Source organism: Coregonus lavaretus (genome assembly GCF_964263955.1).
Source record: "Coregonus lavaretus genome assembly, chromosome: 8".
NCBI classification, from domain to species: domain Eukaryota; kingdom Metazoa; phylum Chordata; class Actinopteri; order Salmoniformes; family Salmonidae; genus Coregonus; species Coregonus lavaretus.
The window spans coordinates 31,452,332-31,470,907 of NC_139995.1; the positions used below are offsets into that span (position 1 = coordinate 31,452,332).

Sequence of the window (18,576 nt, forward strand, 5' to 3'; positions counted from 1 at the left end):
TTCTCTCCCTGGGTTTGCTCCAAAAGTTTTGGGAAGTGGACAAGTTCTCCCTGGAGATCAGTCTTGAAAATCTCAAATTTCCTCTGGAAAGCCCGGACTGCTGTTATCAAATGTTCTGTCCCTGCAGCTTAACATTGAGCTCATCTTCCAAAAACTCTGTAAACTGAGTTGTCTTTTCCCTCTTTTGCTCTGATAGGAAAGATTTGATTTCCTCCTGAATGGCCCAAAAGCTCTCCAAAACCCTGCCTTTGCTGAGCCATCTGACATTGTTGTGCAGTAGTAAGTCATCATAGCTGGCATTAACCTCTGTCAGAAAGCCTCTTAGCAGATTGGTGGATGATGCAGTGGTAAGATGTCAGGTCAGGGTGGTCCTCTTTCAAATGTGCAACCAGTCCCCTCCCTCTTCCTATCATAGCTGGAGCTCCATCTATGGTGATGGAGACCACCGACTTCAGATCTATCCCCCTTTTTACATTTTAGTCATTTAGCAGATGCTCTTATCCAGAGCGACTTACAGTTAGTGAGTGCATACATTATTTTTTTATTTTTTCATACTGGCCCCCCATGGGAATCGAACCCACAACCCTGGTGTTGCAAACGCCATGCTCTACCAACTGAGCTACATCCCTGCCGGCCATTCCCTCCCCTACACTGGACGGCTCTGGGCCAATTGTGAGCCGCCCCATGGGTCTCCCGGTCGCGGCCGGCTACGACAGAGCCTGGATTCGAACCAGGATCTCTAGTGGCACAGCTTAGACCACTGCGCCACTCGGGAGTACAGTGTAGTCAGCATCCCTTTGATGGCCTCATGAATGTCCTCTCCTCGTGTGTGTGTTTCAAGAGTTGTTAAACCCAACAGGTCCTCACAGAATTCCTTTTTTGTTTCGTCATAAAATCTCACAAATACCAGAAGCTGGGCATTATCGGTGGTATCTGTTGATTCATCCACAGCTAATGAAATGCATGGTGCATTCTGAATGGCCTCATCAAGTTGTGAAATCACATCTTCAGCTAATATTTCAGTTCTTCTCATTGCTGTGGAATCTGACAGTGGGATCTGTTGGATATTTTCCTTCAGCTCATCTTTTTGTTTACCATCAAGTTCTGATAAAAGTATATGTTGTAGACCTATGCCAATTTTGTGCAAGTTGGTGTCCCAATATTATGAGAAAAGGATGTCAACATCATTCACCTACATTAGCATTTTATTCTAAGGTTTAAATTACAAATAAAAACCCTTAATAAATGACTCATTATCGACTTTTACAAGTAAATAGTACACATAGTTCATACTAAGACATGTACATATAAGAACACCATGTTAACTCACTGTTTTCAATTGATGATGGGCAATAAGACTTTTGGATATATATGACAAACATGATAAAGTGATCATCTTAGTTCTGCTGCTAATTCAGGACAATGTGGTATGGTGGATGGTGGTGTGGATTGACACAATGAATACTCTGTGTGCATCCTTGATCATGCTACTCTCTGTGACTAGCTGATTGACATTAGCTAGCTGTGTTGTGTTGTTGAGCTGTGTGCTGGTCTAGCCCTGCAGGGCCCTGTCTAACACATGTTCGTCCTGCACAGGGTAGGGCATAGTGACTCGAAGCTGCCTCTGCTCCTCCATGGTACGCTGGATGGTCTCATAGGCGTTGGAGTTCCCTGACCAGCACCGACGAGCCACCTGCAGGGATAAGGTGCCAGGGAGTTATACAGTGCATTCGGAAAGTATTCAGACCCCTTGACTTTTTGCAAAAAAAATTTAACATTACAGCCTTATTCTAAAATGGATGAAATTGTTTTTTCCCCCCTCATCAATCTACAAATGTTTGATAATTTATTACAAATAAAAAACAGAAATACCTTTACATAAGTATTCAGACCCTTTACTCAGTACTTTGTTGAAGCACCTTTGGCAGCGATTACAACCTCAAGTCTTCTTGGGTATGACGCTACAAGCTTGGCACACCTGTATTTGGGGAGTTTCTCCCATTCTTCTCTGCAGATCCTCTCAAGCTCTGTCAGGTTGGATGGGGAGCATCGCTGCACAGCTATTTTCAGGTCTCTCCAGAGATGTTCGATTGGGTTCAAGTCAGAGCTCTGGATGGGCCATTCAAGGACATTCAGAGACTTGTCCCGAAGCCACTCCTGCGTTGTCTTGGCTGTGTGCTTAGGGTCTTTGTCCTGTTGGAAGGTGAACCTTCGCCCCAGTCTGAGGTCCTGAGCATTCTGGAGCAGATTTTCATCAAGGATCTCTCTGTACTTTGCTCCGTTCATCTTTCCCTCGATCCTGACTAGTCTCCCAGTCCCTGCCGCTGAAAAATATCCCAACAGCATCATGCTGCCACCACCATGCTTCACCGTAGAGATAGTGCCAGGTTTCCTCCAGACGTGACACTTGGCATTCAGTGGTGTCTCTCTATCACGTGAAGGATCTTTTAAATGAAGAAAAATAGTTCTACAAGCAGTTGTTACAACAACAAGAAAATAGCTTCAATTGCTTTGTCCAAATACTAGTGGATTCTACTAAAAAAAGAATGGACGACCTGAACGAAGAGGTCAAGGACCTAAAGAACAGTTTGCAGTTCTCCCAGGGTCAGCTCGATGAGTTGAAACAGGAGAACGGCAAGATTACAGCAATCTGTAAGTCATTGAGAGAGGACATCAGTTCTGTGTGTGAATCCATGATAATGACGGATACATCAGATTATCTTGAGGGACAATCAAGGCGTAACATCATGGTTGTGGATGGAATTGCAGAATCTCCACATGAGACCTGGACGTAGTCTGAGGACAAAGTGAGGGTAAGGATCTCTGAGAAATTGAAGATGGACCACAGGAAGATTGAGGTGGAGCGCACCCACAGGAGTGGAAAACCCACCACCGGCCCAGGTGACACGCCCAGGCCGATAGTGGTCAAGTTCCTGAGGTTCAAGGACAAGGTAGCTGTTCTGGAAAGAGCCAAGAACGTGAGGGTAACGTATATCTTTCTCAACAAGGACAATCCTGAAGCTGTGCGCCAGAAGAGGAAAGAACTTATCCCAGCGATGAAAGCTGCCAGAGCGCGTGGGGACATTGCTTACATCCGCTATGACAGGCTCATTGTCCACCATCCCTCCCAGAAGCCTGGAGAGAGCCAAGCCTATGGGTTCGTAGCTTCAACCCAGCAGGACACACACACACCAATTGATTAATGGACTGCTGAATGTATATTGTTTTCTCTTGCTTTGTTTGCTCTTTTCAGTATTATGTCTATCTCTGATAAGCTACCCAGGAAAGGGCTGAAAATAGCCCATATTAATATATGTAGCCTTAGAAATAAGGTTCATGAAATCAATAACTTGCTAACATCAGAGTTCATTCATATATTAGCCATTTCTGAGACTCACTTAGATAATTCATTTGATGATACAACAGTAGCAATACAAGAATATGACATCTATAGAAGAAACAGAAATGCTTATAGGGGAGGTGTTGCTGTATATATTCAGAGCCATATCCCTGTAATGCTTAGAGAAGTGTTATTGAAGTGTTGTGGTTCCAGGTTCACTTGCCACATCTAAAGGATTTTATTTTGGGGTGTTGCTATAGGCCACCAAGTGCAAACAGTCACTATCTAAATAACATGAGTGAAATGCTTGATAATGTATGTGATGTAAACAGAGAGGTCTACTTTCTTGGGAACCTGAATATTGACTGGTTTTCATCAAGCTGTCCACTCAAGGGGAAGCTTCTTACTGTAACCAGTGCCTGTAATCTGGTTCAGGTTATTAATCAACCTACCAGGGTGTTTACAAACACTACAGGAACAAGATCATCCACATGTATCGATCCCATTTTTACTAATACTGTAGAACTTTGTTCTAAAGCTGTATCCGTACCCATTGGATGCAGTGATCACAATATAGTGGCTATATCCAGGAAAGCCAAAGTTCCAACAGTTGGGCCTAAAATAGTGTATAAGAGATCATACAAAAGATTTTGCTGTGACTCATATGTGGATGATGTAAAACATATTTGTTGGTCTGATGTGATTAATAAGGAGCATCCAGACGCAGCACTTGATGAATTTATGAAATTGCTTCTTCCAATTATTGAGAAACATGCACCTGTTAGGAAACTGACTGTTAGAACTGTTAAGGCTCCATGGATTGATGAGGAATTGAAAAACTGTATGGTTGAAAGAGATGGGGCAAAAGGAGTGGCTAATAAGTCTGGCTGCACATCTGACTGGTTGACTTACTGTAAATTGAGAAATTATGTGACTAACCTAAAAAAAAGAAGAAGAAACTGTATTATGAAGCCAAGATCAATGATATAAAGAATGATGGAAAAAAACTTTGGAGTACTTTAAATGAAATTATGGGCAGAAAGACATTCAACTCCATCTTTCATCGAATCAGATGGCTTATTCATCACAAAACCATTTGATGTTGCCAATTATTGTAATGATTACTTAATTGGCAAAGTGGGCAAACTTAGGCAGGAAATGCCAACAATGAACAGTGAGCCATCGTATTCATGCATAAAAAAACAAATAATGAAAGAAAAGCATTGCAAGTTAGAATTTTGTAAAGTTAGTGTGGGAGAGGTGGAAAAATTATTGTTATCGATCAATAATGGCAAACCTCCTGGCATTGACAACTTAGATGGAAAGCTACTGAGGATGGTAGCTGACTCTATAGCCACTCCTATCTGTCATATGTTTAATCTGAGCCTAGAGGAAAGTCTTTGTCCTCAGGCCTGGAGGCAAGCCAAAGTCATTCCGCTACCCAAGAATGGTAAAGCATCCTTTACTGGTTCTAACAGCAGACCTATAAGCTTGTTGCCAGCTCTTAGCAAACTGTTGGAAAAAATAGTGTTTGACCAAATACAATGCTATTTCTCTGTAAACAAATTAACAACAGACTTTCAGCATGCTTATAGGGAAGGGCACTCAACATGCGCTGCGCTGAAACAAATGACTGATGAATGGTTGAAAGAAATTGATAATAAGAAGATTGTGGGAGCTGCACTGTTAGATTTCAGTGCAGCCTTTGATATTATTGACCATAACCTGTTGTTGAAAAAAACGTATGTGTTATGGCTTTTCAACCTCTGCCATATCGTGGATTCAGAGCTATCTATCTAATATAACTCAAAGGGTTTTCTTTAATGGAAGCTTCTCTAATGTCAAACATGTAAAGTGTGGTGTACCACAGGGCAGCTCTCTAGGCCCTCTACTCTTTTATATGTTTACCAATGACCTGCCACTGGCATTAAACAAAGCATGTGTGTCCATGTATGCTGATGATTCAATCACATACGCATCTGCAAACACAGCTAATGAAGTCACTGAAACCCTTAAAAAAGAGTTGCAGTGTGTTTTGGAATGGGTGGCCACTAATAGACTGGTCCTGAACATCTCTAAAACTAAGAGCATTGTATTTGGTACAAATCATTCCCTAAGTTCTAGACCTCAGCTGAATCTGGTAATGAATGGTGTGGCTGTTGAACAAGTTGAGGAGACTAAATTACTTGGCGTTATCTTAGATTGTAAACTATCATGGTCAAAACATATAGATTCAATGGTTGTAAAGATGGGGAGAGGTATGTCCGTAATAAAGAGATGCTCTGCTTTTTTGACACCACATTTCAAAAAGCAAGTTCTGCAGGCTATAGTTTTGTCTAATCTTGATTATTGTCCAGTCGTGTGGTCCAGTGCTGCAAGGAAAGACCTAGTTAAGCTGCAGCTGGCCCAAAACAGAGCAGCACGTCTTGCACTTCATTGTAATCAGAGGGCTGATATAAATACTATGCATGCCAGTCTCTCTTGGCTAAGAGTTGAGGAGAGACTGACTGCATCACTTCTTTTTATAAGAAACATTAAAGTGTTGAAAATCCCAAATTGATTGCATAGTCAGCTTATACACAGCTCTGACACACACACTTAACCCACCAGACATGCCACCAGGGGTCTTTTCACAGTCCCCAAATCCAGAACAAATTCAACAAAGCGTCCAGTATTATATAAAGCCAATATTGCATGGAACTCCGTTCCATCTCATATTGCTCAAATAAACAGCAAACCTGGTTTTTAAAAAGAGATAAAGCAACACTTCACAGCACAACGCATCTCCCCTATTTGACCTAGATAGTTTGTGTGTATGTATTGATATGTAGGCTACATGTGCCTTGAATTTTTTTTAAATGTAGTTCTGTCCTTGAGCTGTTCTTGTCTATTAATGTTCTGTATTATGTCATGGTTCATGTTTTGTGTGGACCCCAGGAAGAGTAGCTGCTGCTTTTGCAACAGCTAATGGTGATCCTAATAAAATACCAAATACCAAATGCTGCAGACATTTTTTGGTACCCTTCCCCAGATCTGTGCCTCGACACAATCCTGTCTCGGAGCTCTACGGACAATTCCTTCGACATCATGGCTTGGTTTTTGCTCTGACATGCACTGTCAACTGTGGGACCTTATAGAAAGTGTGCCTTTCCAAATCATGTCCAATCAATTGAATTTACCACAGGTGGACTCCAATCCAGTTGTAGAAACATCAAGGATGATCATTGGAAACAGGATGCACCTGAGCTCAATTTCGAGTCTCATAGCAAAGGGTTTGAATACTTATGTAAATAAGGTATTTCTGTTGTGAATTTAAAAAAAACTATTTTCACTTCGTCATTATGGGGTATTGTGTGTAGATTGATGAGGATTTTTATTTAATTTAATTGATTTTAGAAGAAGGCTGTAACTTAACAAAATGTGGAAAAAGTCAAGGGGTCTGAATACTTTCGAATGCACTGTATGTCACTCAAGTATATAACATTAATCCTTTGTTAATAGGATCTGTCACACAATGGAATTGATATTACATGCACCCTTTCAACCTATTCTGTCGTAATAATTATATTAACAGTATTTAAGAATACATTCCAAGACAGCTTCCCCCTCCAGTACCCATCATCGCCCTTCTCTCACCCCGTTAGAGACGTCCCAGTTGAGCATCAGACTGGCTCTCTTTGCTGCCTCCTCCGTCCCGTCCAGGAGCAGACCAAACCCTCCGTTCATCACCTCACCCCTGGAGAGAGACAAGAGACAGAGAACACAGTCTGACTGAGGGGAGGAGGGGACATGACTGGGGCTCTAAACTGTGGTTCCATGTTCAGATTAGGTAACTGTATTTGACCTTCGGGGAGAAACAAAGACGTTGAAAGATTGTCCATCCATGAGGAAGACTCCAACATTTTGGTTATCAGGGGCACAATGTTTCCTAGTTAGTAATTGTCTCATAAGTTTTGGTCTCATTGATTTTTGTGTGCTATCCTATCCCTCTTTCTTCCATCCATCCTTCCCATCCCTAGTTTGAAGGGTGAAACTCAGATCTTACCAGCCGACCCCTCCACCGTTGTGCAGGGACACCCAGGTGGCCCCTCTGAATGCATCACCTACAAAGTTCTGGACCGCCATGTCTGTCAGGGGGCAAGACAGGCACACAGTGACAAAGTCACACTTTCACATACATGAGTTCAGTCAAAGTGGATGATTTCTAGCCATCTAGACTAACATACTGACTAATAATGTCTGTCCAAATGATGAGTGTGCTCTAGTGTACCTGCACAGAAGGCAGAGCCGTCGTACACGTTGGAGGTCTCTCTGAAGGGACTGTCTGTTCCACTGACGTCATGGTGGTCTCTACTGATGACCACAGGAGCCTGGACAAAAAACACACACAGTGTCAGTGGGTCTATTTGCCTACTGCTAGCTTCCTGCTGGTCTCCGGGACCTGGAGGAGAGGGTAGGCTAAGTGGTGAACACACACACACACACACTCTCACACAGTCTCTCTCACACACACATGCACCACACACACACACACTCTATCATCATAGATTTACCTACCCACTGACTGGACACTACAACAGAAACATCTAACTTTATATAAACATACAAACAACCATAACATAGAGATGGGTAACTAAGACTTACCGAAACTCTCCCATCTGCAATAGCTTGATTGATGGCCAAGGCAATACACACACGGCCTTTCTGGTCTGAGTAGAGGATTCTGGCTTGGGAGCCCACCACCTACACACAGAGAACATTCAGAAATAGCATTGGCAGTTGTATAATACATTTCTTATTTATCTAGAATGGGGATGTTAATGGTTAACATTGTGTCCTATATGTGTCATATTAATTAGTACCATGCTGTGTTTTCCCGCCTCACGGATCCAGCGGATGTTATCGTTATACTGCTGTCGCACACGCTCAGTCACATTGGCGCTGATCTCCTCCAGGACTGTGGCGGCGATGTCATCAGTCAGTGCCAGGTCACAGGGGTCACCAGAGGTGCAGACCCAGCGGAACGGTCCGAAGCCCAGGGAAAAGATGTCTCTGCAGAGGGGAGGGGTCAAGGGTTAGGGCCAGGAGTTTGACCTGATAATGTGACCTGATCAGAAAACCCACCCTGTCACTCACCCCATGATGTGTTGGACGTAGGACGGGTAGCGGAACTCTGTCGCTCCGCCTCCCTCCTTCTCTACCTCCGCTCCTGAAGAAAGAGAGATGAACACAAACCTAGATGTTATCAAACTGGAGATGACTCTGCTGACATCACTAGACATGCTGTGATCAGTCTATACTTCAGCATGTGTATCGGGACCTTAACGTTTTCCCTTAGCATTAACCACAGATCTTGGATCACATTACCCTACTCCCAATCCTAATCTTAACCATTAGGGGGGTGATATAATATCTGACCCTGTGTCAGTGACTCAGTGTCGTGGTGGTGGTGGTTTAACTGTAGGACTCACCTGCTCTCTGGGCCTCCAGGAGGAAGGCGTTGCCATAGTCCCAGAAGAACATCCCTGCCTCAGATAGCTTGTTGATGGCAGCTACCTGTCTACAGAGGCTGGGGGAGAGGATGGGAAGATCACCACAGGTTAGAGAACAACCCCCTCAACCTTAACCACAATCAGATCAGGGGTCTCCAACTCAATCATGGTCGTTCTTGATGAATAGATGATTTGCTGAATCAGTTGTGTGATGTGTGACTGGGATGGAACCATAGCCGGCATACCCAGTAGCTCTGCAGGACCAGAGTTGGAGGAGAACCCTGAATTAGACCAACTGCCTTCAAAAAAGGTACAGCATCAAGCTCTAACCTCTCATGGACCATGGTTTTGAAGCGTGCTGGGTCTGTAGCCATAAGCTGTTTGGCCTGGTGGAGGCTGAGCTGAGCTGGGTAGTACCCTCCGCTGAAGGGGTTGTGGAGGGAGGTCTGGTCTGAGCCCAGGTCCACCAGCAGCTCTCCTGTCCTCTCATACTCTGTCAACAGACGCTCCCTGTCAGAGAGGGAAACAAGGGATCCCAAAGGTATTTACACTAATAGTGACTGAGGTATAGAGTAGTAGTACATGGTACTACTACATGGTACTACTTAAGTCCAGCCCTTGGTTGACATTCTACACTTACCATAAGTCCACAATGTTGCCATGGTAACCCAAGCTGAGAGGAGTCTTGGATCTCTTGGCCTCTCTGTAGAATACAACATCAGAGGGACGATCTGATTAAGCACATAAGGTGCTAAAGTCATGACGTGTGCCCTGTGTGTGTGTGTGTGTGTCTTTATCTGCTATTACCTAATGCGTTGGATGCAGTGTTCTATGTCACTGGTGACCTCCATTAACCAACCCTGCTCATGTCTCTTTCTCAGGGGCACCTCATCCACCTGAACAGGATCCATGCAAAACACAATCACATATCACATTAACACACACCCCAAAGCTCTCCATCACACAAAAACTAAACAGACATCGCTACCATCACATAGGTACCTCACAAAAATGTACTGCAGGGAGGATGTTATTGGCCAATAACAAAGTAAACACACTGACCTCGGCAATGACCCCCACACAGCCAGCGATGACAGCAGCCTTGGCCTGTGCCCCGCTCATGCCCCCCAGCCCCGATGTCACAAACACCCGGCCCCTCAGGTCATCAGACCCCAGATACCTCCGCCCTGCATTCAACACTGTCAGCTACAGAAGGAGGGAGAGAGAGCGAGACAGGAAGGAGAGGAAAGAGAGACAGACACATTGTTAAGACAACATCAATGTGAGTTTCAAAGGGGATAGTGCCCTCTACTGTTGACTGTGAGGACGTACCATGGTGCCATGGACAATGCCCTGAGGCCCAATGTAGCAGTAGCTACCAGCGGTCATCTGACCATACCTAGGAAAACATAAACAAAAAATATTTTGGGGGTTAAAAAAACTATGAATGGGTTAAAAAACGAAACAAATTAATTACTGGGTTACATTTGTTACTTACATTGATACACCCAAAGCAAACATTTTCTCATACTGCTCTCTGGAGGAGTAGTTTGGAATGACCTGAGAGAGAGAGAGAGAGAGAGAGAGAGAGAGAGAGAGAGAGAGAGAGAGAGAGAGAGAGAGAGAGAGAGAGAGAGAGAGAGAGAGAGAGAGAGAGAGAGAGAGAGAGAGAGAGAGAGAGAGAGAGAGAGAGAGAGAGAGAGAGAGAGAGAGAGAGAGAGAGAGAGAGAGAGAGAGAGAGAGAGAGAGAGAGAGAGAGAGAGAGAGAGGAGAGAGAGAGAGAGAGAGAGAGAGAGAGAGAGAGAGAGAGAGAGAGAGAGAGAGAGAGAGAGAGAGAGAGAGAGAGAGAGAGAGAGAGAGAGAGAGAGAGAGAGAGAGAGAGAGAGAGAGAGAGAGAGGAGAGAGAGGAGAGAGAGAGAGAGAGAGAGAGAGGATAGAGAGAGAGAGGAGAGAGAGAGAGAGAGAGAGAGAGAGAGAGAGAGAGAGAGAGAGAGAGAGAGAGAGAGAGAGAGAGAGAGAGGATGATCAGAGGGAAGGAGGGAGATAAGCTCAAATCAAACTGAGAAAACCTAAATGGTATGGCCAAATCAGCATCTAACTGAAATGCTGTAGAGTACACTCTTAGAAAAAAAGGTGCTATCTAGAATCTAAAAGGGTTCTTCGGCTGTCCCCATAAGAGAACCCTTTGAAGAACCCTTTTTGGGTCCAGATATAACCCATTTGGTTCCAGGTAGAACCCTTTTGGGTTCTATGTAGAATCCTTTCCACAGAGGGTTCTACATGGAACCAAAAAGGGTTCTACCTGGAACCAAAAAGCATTCTACTGTGGGGACAGCTGAAGAACCCTTTTGGAACCCTTTTTTCTAAGAGTGTAGTAAGGAGAGGCGGAGGGAGGAATGTGTGGTTACCAGGCCATTGGTAATGATGGCGCGGGGGGAGGAGGGCAGGCTGGGGAACAGCCCCGCTGGATGACCACTGTACATGACCAGAGTCTGCTCTTCTGTCATCTCACTCAGGTAGTGCATCACCAGACAGAACTACACACACACACGCAAAGATATATAGCGATTAATTAAATTCTGCAAATAAAATTACACACACTTTACCACACACAGATATCTACATAATGCCATCATAATCGCATCTGTGCTTACCTGGGCCCAGTTACTGAACACCTGTCCATTCCCCCCATAGGTAACCAGCTCCTGGGGAAACTGGAGAGCAGAGCAAGGGGAAGATGATAAAGCAGCCATAGACAGAGTGACTTAGGTGGATTAATTACATTGTTTTAGTTAAATTAAAATATAGTGAGCTGTTGTGTGCAGTGTACAGTATGTGAGAGTGGTGGTTACCTGGGCAACTGTATGGTCCAGGTTGTTCATGATCATGAGCATGATGGAGGCAGCTTGGCGTGTACGACAGGGGTACTGATCTATAGGATAGGCCCTGATGACGCACACACACACACACACACACACACACACACACACACACACACACACACACACACACACACACACACACACACACACACACACACACACACACACACACACACACACACACACACACACACACACACACACACAGGGACTGATCAGGGTGTGGTAGACCATATCATGGCATCAACAGAGAAAGAGGAATACTACAGATGGGGAGATGAGAGGTGGTGTTAGGTGATTATACTGTACGTACCTCATATGTATGAGGGGGCAGAAACGGTACATGTAGATGTGTCCATACTGCCTGAGCTCCTGGGCAAATTCAGCAGCAAGGATGCTGTGGTGGGAGGGGGGAAAGTAGCGCAGGGCATTCCTCAGGGCCAGCTAGAGAGGGGGAGGAGGTGAGGGGGTGAGATAGGAGGTCAGAATGGGGTGGCCCTCTTCTACTTTTGCATCCTCTCTTTCCTAACTTTCTGGTCCTTCGTGTTTCGCTCCCCCTCTCTAGCCATGAAAGCACTCACTCTTATCTCTCTTAATCATTGACAGTGCCCTTTGCTCCCAGTCCTGGCAAACATTAGTGAAGCTGATAGAAGGTTCTGAGGAGATGAACCAACACTGTCTCCTACCCTTAAGCCAAAAAATTCCACTGTGCTGAGCATGACATAATGACATTATGGACTCCCAATATCTTTAATAAAACAATTCACATGCACTGTGCTTTGTTATGTTCTTTGTCCCCAACTTTCTCCAACAATATTTGGATACAAATTTCACAAGCTTGAGTCTCACCCCCTTTCACTTTAAAGAGTCACTCTCACTGAGTAATATAACAGTCGGTATTATTTGACACATTAACTGCCAATTCCTATCTTTATTACATTCATAATCACTCTACCTCCGTCTGGATCAGGTAAGACAAGCTAATGCCTTTTTATAGTGCCAAAAAGCAATCTACAAAAAAGATGTGGGGATTTACGCTGAGTATACAAATCATTAATAACACCTGCTCTTTCCACGACAGACTGACTAGGTGAATCCAGGTGAAAGCTATGATCCCTTATTGATGTCACTTGTTAAATCCACTTCAATCAGTGTAGATGAAGGGGAGGAGAAAGATTAAAGAAGGATTTTAAACCTTGAGACAATTGAGACATGGATTGTGTATGTGTGCCATTCAGAGGGTGAATGGGCAAGAAAAAAGATTTAAGTGCATTTGAACTGGGTATGGTAGTAGGTGCCAGGCACACCGGTTTGTGTCAAGAACTGCAACGCTGCTGGGTTTTTCACGCTCAACAGTTTCCTGTGTGTATCAAGAATGGTCCACCACCCAAAGGATCTCTACCCAACTTGACACAGCTGTGCGAAGTATTGGCGTAAACATAGGCCAGCATCCCTGTGGAACGCTTTTGACACCTTGTAGAGTCCATGCCCGACGAATTGAGACTGTTCTGAGGGCAAAAGGGCGGGGGTTTGGTATACTCAGTGTAGATGTATAATCATCTTGTGAAGATATGCGTCTTTGGTCTAGTTTACTACTAACATACCACATTAAAAGCATTATGGTTTCACTCACAGATAAACAGAGAAGCCTTAAAAGCAAACGTGCTTATCAATATTGCAATACTCAATCTGCAGGTAAATCCCTGAGTGTGACGTCAATGTTCGTTGACACATTCTGCATTCAGAGATGTGACAGTATGTCGGTGTACTCACCCTCTCCTCCTCTGGAGTGAGGTTGGGCGTCCTGACGGGTGCATGTGGCACACTGGGATCCCGGCCCCGATTGGGTGGCATGGGGTCCAGGGGCAGGCCGCTACACAGCTCTTTCAGGTTCGACATCCTGTCCACTGTGTCCTGTCACACTATGGGGGATTTAAGCAGGATCAGAGGAGAGACAAACCCAAAGAGAGACACACAATGTCTGGGAACACAGTGAAAATGGGCAGGCAGCTCTGTAGCTCACTGCTGACCACTGTTTATCAGAGTAAAGGGTCTGTAGTCTGTGGGACAGCTACCTGTGTAAGGTTGAGATGAGGGTCACCCTCCTCTCGCCACTCCCATTGGCTATCTGGCCTCTTTCCCCTCCTCACCCCACCAATAGCAGGGCAGAGCCAGATAAGGGTGTGTGGTAATCATTTATCTTCTAGTGAACATGATGTGGCACACGCTTCAGTCGACAAACACAGGAGCTGTATCCCAAAAGGTATCCCAAAAGGCACCCTATTCCCTAAGTAGTGCATGACTTTTGACTAGAGTGCACTACTTAGGGAATAGGGTTCCATTTAGGATGCAAACTGGCACTGAGCTCTGACCTCTCAGTTAAAACATGTAACTCAGTTACACAAAAGAAAAACACACTCACATATGCATCTCAGAACCTTTGGCCAGGCCATGTTCACCACACAAACACACCTTAATAAGGAAAATACAATGGAACAACCTATAATAATACCTAAGTGTTAACCACCAAAAATAGGTAGTTTGAGAATTAATAAGGGTAGGAAGCAATTATGTCCGGGATGCAATCAACTTAAAAACATTTTCTCCTTCATTTTACACCCCAACAAAATGTCATGGTCACCTGTCTTCATTTAGCCTGCACATGCTCAGAACTGACAGGGTTCCTTTCTGTAGAAGTAGATAGTTCACGGTCACACACTGCTGATCCAGAGTCTATTGACGCACCCATGCGTCAATCTAAGTAACATAATCAAAATAATCCCAATCAAAATCTGTCAGTTTAAGCTAGAGATATCCGTTTTTTTGTTTGGGCTCCGTCTCAATCCACCACATCCGCCTATGTCGGCCTTCAGCATCTGCAATGGAAGGTGGCCGAGCTACAGCGCTGTTTGTCAGACCATGAGACAGGGGAGACTCTCACGAACACGATGGTGTTCTCCGTTTTGCTCTACGACCCCCACAAGTGTCACTGGACTCGTCTGAAGTCGGTAACACTGATGCGCAAACTTCTGTCTGTAGCGTCCTAACCGTTTGAGCTACAAACTAATATGACCCCACTATGGAAAGGAGAGACTCTCACGAACACGATGTACTCCGTTTCGCTCTATGACCCCCACAAGTGTCACGGGACTCGTCTGAAGGTTTTTGGGGCACAAAACTACCTCCATTTGTTTGTATGGGTATGGGTATACAAACAAATGGAAGTATGGAGGTAGTTTTGTGCCTCAAAAATATGGGTTTAAATATGTGTGTCCCCAACGGCTTAGACTTTTAGAAGTTAATGACTGTGAATCGTGGTCATGTTCAGTTTTGCAATTCTAGGCTCATTGTCATGTAATGCTGTGACCTTGTTTTGAGCGACTTAAGATAGCTAGGTGAGACAACCACTTATCACAGTCGTAAGTACAGCAGAGTCAGTGCTAGTAGGAAAGTGCAGTTAATATAAAATTCAACAAAAACATTTTTTTTGGGGGGGGATAAATGACCTGAAAAGGAGACTGGAGTAGGACTTTAAATAATGTACACTGCTCAACAAAAATAAAGGGAACACTAAAATAACACATCCTAGACCTGAATGAATGAAATAATCTTATTAAATACTTTTTTCTTTACATAGTTGAATGTGCTGACAACAAAATCACACAAAAATTATCAATGGAAATCTAATTTATCAACCCATGGAGGTCTGGATTTGGAGTCACCCTCAAAATTAAAGTGGAAAACCACACTACAGGCTGATCCAACTTTGATGTAATGTCCTTAAAACAAGTCAAAATGAGGCTCAGTAGTGTGTGTGGCCTCCACGTGCCTGTATGACCTCCCTACAACGCCTGGGCATGCTCCTGATGAGGTGGCGGATGGTCTCCTGAGGGATCTCCTCCCAGACCTGGACTAAAGCATCCGCCAACTCCTGGACAGTCTGTGGTGCAACGTGGCGTTGGTGGATGGAGCGAGACATGATGTCCCAGATGTGCTCAATTGGATTCAGGTCTGGGGAACGGGCGGGCCAGTCCATAGCATCAATACCTTCCTCTTGCAGGAACTGCTGACACACTCCAGCCACATGAGGTCTAGCATTGTCTTGCATTAGGAGGAACCCAGAGCCAACCACACCAGCATATGATCTCACAAGGGGCCTGAGGATCTCATCTCGGTACCTAATGGCAGTCAGGCTACCTCTGGCGAGCACATGGAGGGCTGTGCGGCGCCCCAAAGAAATGCCACCCCACACCATGACTGACCCACCGCCAAACCGGTCATGCTGGAGGATGTTGCAGCAGAACGTTCTCCACGGCGTCTCCAGACTCTGTCACGTCTGTCACGTGCTCAGTGTGAACCTGCTTTCATCTGTGAAGAGCACAGGGTGCCAGTGGCGAATTTGCCAATCTTGGTGTTCTCTGGCAAATGCCAAACATCCTGCACGGTGTTGGGCTGTAAGCACAACCCCAACCTGTGGACATCAGGCCCTCATACCACCTTCATGGAGTCTGTTTCTGACCGTTTGAGCAGACACATGCACATTTGTGGCCTGCTGGAGGTCATTTTGCAGGGCTCTGGCAGTGCTCCTCCTGCTCCTCCTTGCACAAAGGCGGAGGTAGCAGTCCTGCTGCTGGGTTGTTGCCCTCCTACGGCCTCCTCCACGTCTCCTGATGTACTGGCCTGTCTCCTGGTAGCACCTCCATGCTCTGAACACTACGCTGACAGACACAGCAAACCTTCTTGCCACAGCTCGCATTGATGTGCCATCCTGGATGAGCTGCACTACCTGAGCCACTTGTGTGGGTTGTAGACTCCGTCTAATGCTACCACTAGAGTGAAAGCACCGCCAGCATTCAAAAGTGACCAAAACATCAGCCAGGAAGCATAGGAACTGAGAAGTGGTCTGTGGTCACCACCTGCAAAACCAGTCCTTTATTGGGGGTGTCTTGCTAATTGCCTATAATTTCCACCTGTTGTCTATTCCATTTGCACAACAGCATGTGAAATGTATTGTCAATCAGTGTTGCTTCCTAAGTGGACAGTTTGATTTCACAGAAGTGTGATTGACTTGGAGTTACATTGTGTTGTTTAAGTGTTCCCTTTATTTTTTTGAGCAGTGTATATAAAAAGGATCACCTTGACACATCCATAAATATAAGTACTTGTACTGACAACAGCTTTTGCTTCCATACTTCCACAGAAAGGGCTAGTGGTGAATCACTCAGCTTGATGCTGAGCTGTCTGAGGGGTGTGGTGGTGGTGTGTCAGCAGGGGTGGAGGATAAGGGGGAGGGGCTAGAGTCTTGGACAGGGGCTGCAGGTCTAGGGGTTGGTTCAGCGGCAGAGTCGTGGTTGAAGGACTCCATTTCAGACGGCCACTCTGGGTCTCCTTGTCATCCTCCTGGGGGTAGAGTTCTGGGTACCTCTGCATACACTCCTGCATGCCCCTGCACTGCTCCAGGCACTCCGAGCCCCTCACCTCCTCCTTGCTGTAGTGGAAACAGGAGAAGACCTCCTTGAATAATGCTCCACAGGGACCGCTGGCCATCCCTCCTAAACATGGGCAGTTCCAGTTGATCTCCCCATTGGGCAGGCTCAGAGAGAAAGAGAGAGAAAGAGAGAGAGGGAGAGAGAGCCCACAAAATGAGGTGGAAACTGAGCTGCACTTCCTAACCTCCTGCCAAATGTATGACCATATTAGAGACACATATTTCCCTCAGATTACAGAGATCAACAAAGAATTCGAAAACAAACCCAATTTTGATAAACTCCCTTATCTACTGGGTGAAAAACCACAGTGTGCCATCACAGCAGCAAGATTTGTGACCTGTTGCCACAAGAAAAGGGCAACCAGTGAAGAATAAACACCATTGTAAATACAACCCATATTTATGTTTATTTATTTTCCCATTTGTACTTTAACTATTTGCACATCGTTACAACGCTGTAAATAGACATAATATGACGTTTGAAATGTCTTTATTCTTTTGGAACTTCTGAATGTAATGTTTACTGTTAATATTTATTGTTTATTTCACTTTTGTTTATTATCTATTTCACTTGCTTTGGCAATGTTAACATATGTTCCCCATGCCAATAAAGCCCTTAAATTGAATTGAATTGAAATTGAGAGAGAGAGAGAGAGAGAGAGAGAGAGAGAGAGAGAGAGAGAGAGAGCGAGAGAGAGAGAGAGAGAGAGAGAAAACGGTTAACGGACTTACACGGACTGACTTACATATATATTTCCCCCATTGCACATAATGCTGTAAAAACATCTCTACATGCATAGTTATAATGTAGTTTATTGTGTTTATAGTGTAGACTGTAGTTTTTTAGCTAATACCAGAAAGAAGTGCAAATCTATGATTTTACTGGGTATAGCAGAGGTCAGCAAGTCTGGCCAATGTTACAACAGATCAATGAAAACATGTAAGGCAGTGGGACATTAGGCTTTGTCCTCATGTCAATCTAGTAAGTAATTGAGATAATCTGGGCCTAATCTAATCTAATTGAGCTGCATTACTCCTCTCTGCCCCTCTCCACTCACCTCGTTCTTCATAGGGGTCATCAGGATCCTCCTCCACCAGCTCAGCGTTGCTCGGTGTTCATGTTCCTCCGTAGTCACAAAGATGACACGGTTCTTACCTGGTGTGGAGAGGAAAGAGGCAGAGGTCAGTGAGTTTACAGTCCCCACTGACTCAAGTGGCATGAATAGGATTGTGGACTGGAGTTTGTCAACTCTAATATGTCCAATAAAATTACTATTCATTTATACAGTGTGGTCAAAAGTTTTGAGAATGACACAAATACTAATTTTCACAAAGTCTGCTGCCTCAGTTTTGATGATGGCAATTTGCATATAC

The 18,576-nt window shown here is 44.7% G+C and overlaps 1 protein-coding gene across 1 annotated transcript; it reads right to left on the reverse strand.

Moving 5' to 3' along the window:
• Positions 1–1,187: 1,187 nt before the first annotated feature.
• Positions 1,188–13,766, reverse strand: uroc1 (urocanate hydratase 1). The gene is made up of 19 exons (XM_084166934.1): positions 13,488–13,766; positions 12,028–12,158; positions 11,685–11,778; positions 11,487–11,546; positions 11,241–11,369; positions 10,331–10,392; positions 10,165–10,231; positions 9,895–10,038; positions 9,640–9,728; positions 9,473–9,535; positions 9,163–9,342; positions 8,812–8,909; positions 8,477–8,549; positions 8,203–8,392; positions 7,985–8,083; positions 7,611–7,710; positions 7,386–7,467; positions 6,977–7,076; positions 1,188–1,693 (listed from the first exon to the last, which is right to left on the reverse strand). The coding sequence occupies exons 1-19, from the start codon at positions 13,611–13,613 to the stop codon at positions 1,553–1,555; spliced, it is 2,028 nt and encodes a 675-aa protein (XP_084023060.1). The 5' UTR covers positions 13,614–13,766; the 3' UTR covers positions 1,188–1,552.
• Between the last annotated feature and the right edge of the window lie 4,810 nt (positions 13,767–18,576).